This window comes from Setaria italica, chromosome II (genome assembly GCF_000263155.2).
Source record: "Setaria italica strain Yugu1 chromosome II, Setaria_italica_v2.0, whole genome shotgun sequence".
Taxonomy (NCBI): Eukaryota; Viridiplantae; Streptophyta; class Magnoliopsida; order Poales; family Poaceae; genus Setaria; species Setaria italica.
In genome coordinates, this window is record NC_028451.1 from 41889408 (window position 1) to 41895661 (window position 6254).

Genomic DNA, 6254 nt, shown 5'->3' on the forward strand with positions numbered 1-6254 from the left:
TATAAGATCTCTAACTCAAGCTCTAGTTTCAAACAAAAGCACGTTACATAGGCTGTTCAAACAAGGACTCCTAAGACGACACTCTAACACAATAAAGCCATATTTAACGGAATCGAACAAAAAGGAAAGATTGCGGTGGTGTGTTTCAATGTTAGATCCACGTACATTGCAAACTGAACCAAAGTTTATTGAAATATATAACATCATCCACCTAGATGAGAAGTGGTACAATGCCACAAAAAGGGATACGACCTATTACTTGCATCCAGATGAGGATGAGCCACACCGGACTATCCACAACTAGAATGCCATTGGAAAAGTGATGTTCTTAACTCCAATTGCCAAGCCTAGGTATGACGATAAAGGTAATTGAACATTTGATGGCAAGCTAGGCATCTGGCCTTTTATAAGAAAGGTAGACGAACCTACATGCTTAATATCAATTAGTTTATGTTATGTGTTCACAAAGGTAACTTGTGTGCCATTATACGTAGGAACCCGCTAAAAGGAGAAGTGGTAACAGACCAAGGGGGACAATCATCACCAAGACAATGAAGGTTTATAGGGATACTATGAGATTGTACCTGATTGGTAAAGTCCTATGCGCCATCAAAACTCGTTGGCCTCAAGAAGATGCAGGGAAAACTATTTGGATTCAACAGGATAATGCTAGAACTCATGTCCCGGTTGATGATGAAGACTTTGCAAGAGCAGCAGCCCAAACTGGGTTTGACATCCACCTCATCAACCAACCCCCTAATTCCTCTGATATGAATGTCTTAGATCTAGGATTTTTTGCTTCCCTTCAATTGAAGACAAATACAACAATCTCTAGAAATTTGGATAAATTGATTGCAAATGTCGAGAACGAATTTCGAAATTATGATGTAAATGATCCGAGAAATGTCTTCCTCACATTACAAGGATGCTTTATTGAGGTGATGAAGGCTGGTGGAGGGAACAAATACAAGATCCCTCACATGAACAAAGAAAGGCTTGAGGCTCTAGGCCTCCTTCCTAGATCCCTAAATTGTGATCGTCAACTATATGAGAGTGTGATGGAGTCTTTGGGGTACTTAGTTGCTTTAGGATTATGTAGTATGGTCATTTTGCTCCCATGTATTAGTACTATCATGGCAGTGTAATATCAATGTGGTCCTGGTATGAGCCATGTAATGGTTGTGTAATGCCTAGCTGCTGTACTTGGTCAATGTACTGCTACTGTGATACTCAGCTAGGGCCGCTTCCTATATTTATCAGATTGGGAAACATTTCGTAAACATGCAAATGGTGCAGTAACATATCAACTGGTTGCAGTAACATATCTATACACAACATCATTAGTTCACATCTCACCTAACAGCATCATTAGTTCACATCGCACCTAACATCATTAGTTCACATGCCATGTAGCAGGGGTGCATGATGCCACATCGAAAGCACTATCCGACATCAAAAGCAGTTCATCAGCATACATAAACCAACAGCAGATACACTATGGTTTGAAGAAGATAGGTACCAGGATCTTGTACATGCTAACAAATTTGTCGTGGAAGAGTGGATCCATGTTGGCAAGCACTGCTAGTGCTTGCACCTAGGGTTAGGTTCATGGTGGCAGCCATTTCGGCATCTTTTTTGGCGGCCACTTGAACGACACCTAGAGAACTCTCAGCAGGCAGCACCACGCCATCAGCAACTATGTCTGTGTCCAAGACATCCGTGCCTGTAGGGAGGTCAGCGGCGGCCTCTGCATTGCTCGCCTCCACCTCCTTGTCAGAGTCTTACCGACTATGCGATTTAGCTTCCCAGCATCGCCACCGTTGCACAGCTTTGCGCCTCCCTTCATCGCACTGATGCGGCGGTGCATCTTGCAGCGACGAGTTGAGGGCCTACCGCCACCAGCCATGGGCAACAGCGTCGAACGGGGAGGAGATTGGGGCCTTGGATGATTGGATCTGGATGGGAGGGGATGAGATTGGAGCCTTGGAGGCTTGGGTGATTGGATCTGGATAGGAGGAACAGAAGGGGTAAGGGTGGTGCGACTGTGCGAGTGCCTGTCGCCTTTCTCGCGATTCTTCAGATACCGTGTTTTTATATTTTCCGGTGCGGGAGGCTGGAGGCTTCGTGGATGGACGGATGGATAGGGTCGAGCGTATGGTGATCTATCAATACTAGTACTCCAGCCTCACTTAAAAGCTGTCAATACGAACGGATGGATGGATGGAATAGCATGTTTTGTTTTTTTTTTGCCCCACTTAAAAGCTGATTTCCAATCAACTCACAGGATCACATTCTTTTTAGGACAAGATTCAAACCACAAGATCACATTCTTTTTGGGACGGAGGAAGTAGAACTCTAGGTCTCTAGTTGTTCATTGTACTTTTACTCTCTGCTGGTTTGATTCATGGCCGATGGGACATGGCTAGCGCATGGCGCGCAAGCAAAAGATATGCAAGCGTCGGCAGATGGGATATGGTACAGACTTTCTACGCGACGACGAAAGTAAAAAATAGCCCAGCTACCGCAATACGAAACGGCGGTACAAATTTTTCGTTCCACTATTTAATTCTACAAAATCGTAAAATAAAAAATATAAAAATATAAAAAATTCACGGCCGGTGCGTGCGTTGTTGCATGTGACACGAGAGCCTCGAAATCGCATGGCCCAGTGGCGGCCCAACAAGGCCCAGCGTGGAGGAGGGGCACAGCCTCTTTGTAATTTTTAATATGCAAACTATTTACCTTTTGGAAATACAGTTTCTTTATGTACATATTTAAAAGTTTAACAGAAATATGCCTGAGCACCTGGGAAATTTTCGAGAGAAAAAAAGAATGCACTTCGTTGGCGGCAGTCGCAAAAAAAAGAGACACGTTCCTTTTCCTATGAACCTTCAAAACACCATCCAAATTGTCACAAAAAAAACTGAAAAAATAGTGGTGCAAAGAATGCTACCATCACGTTCTCCATAAAATGTACGCCTAAATATATTCTTGTACTATGAGAAAAAAACAACATTTTTAATTGTAAACTATAAAGTTGTGGATTGTTTTCCTGATATTTTTTTGAACCACTCGATCAAATTTGCTAATGAGACTATATGAAAGCCTTAGCTTCCAAGGTGCCAGACCGATGTCATCTACACAAACTCCAGCTAGATGCCATCTGCATCTGTTTTCCCATTTTAATTCAGGTGGTAGGTAGCAGCTAGAACACTGAACACCACCTGATGTCCTGATTCTACACTAGCACTAGCAATTATCAAGTGACAGAAGTGAGCTCGAACTGGGGGCTTCATGTTGCAAGATCCACAGTATTTGTGGGTCAAAGACTTGTTAGCCGGGCCCAAACATATTTGTCAAAGACTGTACAGAACGAACGAAACAAGAACAGAAGTTGAAACAGTTGTCAGAGAGCGAAAACATCAGCTTAATTAAGACTAGGAAAATGAAGCATCAGTGATGGAAATGAGCTTGAGGGCTTCATGCTTAAAGATGCATAACATTGAACATGAACAGATTACAGATACATATATACAATGCCAGGGCCGTACACTAGGGGGTGCAAGTGGCGCAACCGCGCCGGGCCTCCAAGGGGCCATCCCTAAGCCTCCAAGAGCATTGCGCGTAGCAGAACTTCAAAACATACATTCTTATGATTCACTGAACAAACGTTTAGCTCAAAATTTTTCACAAAAATATAGCATGAACAACAACCCGCAGCTTGCGGGTACACTTATAAATTATGATAGGCAATTCAGACTTTGGAAATTGGAACACTATAACTGAGAATTTGGAACAGAGCAGAAATCTGAAAAGGGGAAGTACAAGACACAAAATTCAGACTTAGAACAATATGATAGGCCGTTATCTTCTCCACAGGAGAGTACCATTAAACCACAGGATCATAGGTCCAATACACCACTTCCAACATTACACTTTTCAAACTCAAACTTCATAATTCGTTCAAACATGGTTTATGCCACCTATGCATTATACTAAAGCAATACTGGCGGAAGACATCTCTGAAACCGCACAGGTCATATTCTGGCTTGCTACTTAAATCTCCTGAACGCTCAAGCCTGCAAGAAGGGAAAATCACAATCAGTATGTGTAAAGCGGGGCAACTCTGCAAATTGTACACACATGTACCATATAAGTAATAAAATTGATTCAGAACACTAGACCTGACATCAAAATGACTTGGCATGATGCAGAACATGTAAATTTCAGGATTCACAAAACATGTGCACAGTATTATCATATTTGCAGCATGAATCTATAAATATATTCTGCACAATTTGTTCAGACCAAGGTTTTATAGTTACAAACTTACAATAGTCTGAACTAATAGTAGTATAAACACCAGTCCAAGGTTACAGTAGCCATGCATAGGTAGAAAGCATTATGTCATACACAATGACAGCAACAAACTAGCAGAAGTATATCATGCACACGGACCGATCATCCTATTTGTGCAGTACACTGACAACAAATCAAGTATCCGGTGACAAGCCATGATAACTGCAAGCCATCAGAATGAAAAAAAAGATTGCAGGCTATATAAATAGGAAGATCTAGATTCTAGACTATCCAGAATAACATATATGGCTATCCACTGATTTCTCTGCAATTGTCATTATACTGAATGTCTCAGACAAATGGGCTCAATCAAATTCGTATGTCGCACAAATAGAACGACTCGGGGGTGTTTGGCAGACGGGGGCTAAAGTTTAGCCCCTGTCACATCGGATGTTTGGACACTAATTAGGAGTATTAAACATTGATTAACTACAAAACTAATTGCACAACCTCTAGGCTAAATCGCGAGATGAATCTATTAAGCCTAATTAGTCCATGATTTGACAATGTGGTGCTACAGTCACCATTCGCTAATGATGGATTAATTAGGCTTAATAGATTTGTCTCGCGATTTAACCTAGGGGTTCTGCTATTAGTTTTGTAATTAGCTTATGTTTAGTCCTCCTAATTAGCATCGCATCCGAGCATCCGATGTGACGGGGCTAAAGTTTAACCCCTGTTTCCCAAACACCCCACTATACATGAAACTACCAGGATTCCGCATCCAACCAGCAACAGCCCAGTATGCCCATCAAGTATAGCTTTTTCTTCGCCAAATTACCCGAAGCATCAGGTACAGGTATTCAGTCGTTTAGGCACCGCTACCCCTATCGATCTCGCACACCGGCAACATGGCCTACACCCGTCCGTAAATGATTCATCTGATTCCACCCGGACAGACACAGTCGACTGGCAAGCAAGCAAAACGAACGAAAGGTGCAGCAGCCGATGGATGCGGGGGGTCATGGGAGGAGCAGTGGAGCACGGACCTGGCGGGAGCGACTGCTTGAGCTTGTTGGCCTTGTCGGCGTCGTGGACGCAGAGGGTGTAGAGGTACCTGGAGCAGCGCACCTTGAACTTGACGGCGCCCTTAGCCCGCTTGATCCGCACCGACCGCGCGTCCTTCCGCCGCGCCGTCAGCAGGAAGTCCTTGATCTCGTGGATCTGCTTCGGCTGCCGAGAAAAGGGGGGAAAATCGCGAACGAGTCAGCAAACGCAACCATCATCCTGCCGGCGCTCAAGCGGGCGGCCAATCTTCCGCGCGTGGCGTAAGAGGGTGAGGTGGTCTCACCATGGTGGCAGCTCGGGTGGAAGACGCTGCTGATGCGAACAAACCCGCGGAGAATTGAGCGGCGGCGGCGGCGGACGGGCTAAGAGAGGGGGTAGCAGAGAGGGGATTCTGGAGCGAGATCGCCTTGTATGGGCTACCCTCAGGCCCAGTTCCACATGGTCCATCCAGCAGGCCAGCCCAATAGAGTGTTCTTCTATGCACACGTCTACTCTTTTATCTTTTCTTTTTCTTAAAAAAAGTACGAACTGCTTTACCTCTATGGCTTTAAAATTTTGTGCAACCCAAGTAAAAAAATTGTCACCCCGGTCATAAGGAGTTTGTGAACAAGAAAAATCAAGAACTCGATTAGACCATGTTGAAAATTTTGTAAGATGCACACCCGAAATTCAGCAGGGAAGAGCACTTGGAAGGAGCAAAGACCAATAGACAAAAGAATCGGAACCAGACTAATAAAGTAATAACACAGAAAACCGTTGTTGAGAACTCCAGCCTAGTTAATTTAAAAAAAAAAGAACTCCAGCCTAGTTTGTTCGTGCTGGAGGAATTAGTCACGTGACTACGTGAGTAAACTCTGCAAGGTGCAAGGTGATGATGGTAACAGAAC

General features: G+C 43.8%; 1 protein-coding gene across 1 annotated transcript; it reads right to left on the reverse strand.

Annotated features, from left to right (window-relative positions):
* Positions 1-3760: 3760 nt before the first annotated feature.
* LOC111256267 (60S ribosomal protein L38-like) lies at positions 3761-5799 on the reverse strand. The gene is made up of 3 exons (XM_022824005.1): positions 5651-5799; positions 5349-5532; positions 3761-4079 (listed from the first exon to the last, which is right to left on the reverse strand). Exons 1-3 carry the CDS (start codon positions 5651-5653, stop codon positions 4057-4059), a joined length of 210 nt encoding a protein of 69 aa, XP_022679740.1. The 5' UTR covers positions 5654-5799; the 3' UTR covers positions 3761-4056.
* Positions 5800-6254: the final 455 nt, after the last annotated feature.

What these genes read in the sequence shown, in the direction of transcription:
- LOC111256267 (XM_022824005.1), bottom strand. An exon ending in CAAGCAGTCGCTCCCGCCAG is followed by an intron (nt 4,080 to 5,348) that starts GTCCGTGCTCCA and finishes CCCTTCTTGCAG; the next exon opens with GCTTGAGCGTTCAGGAGATT.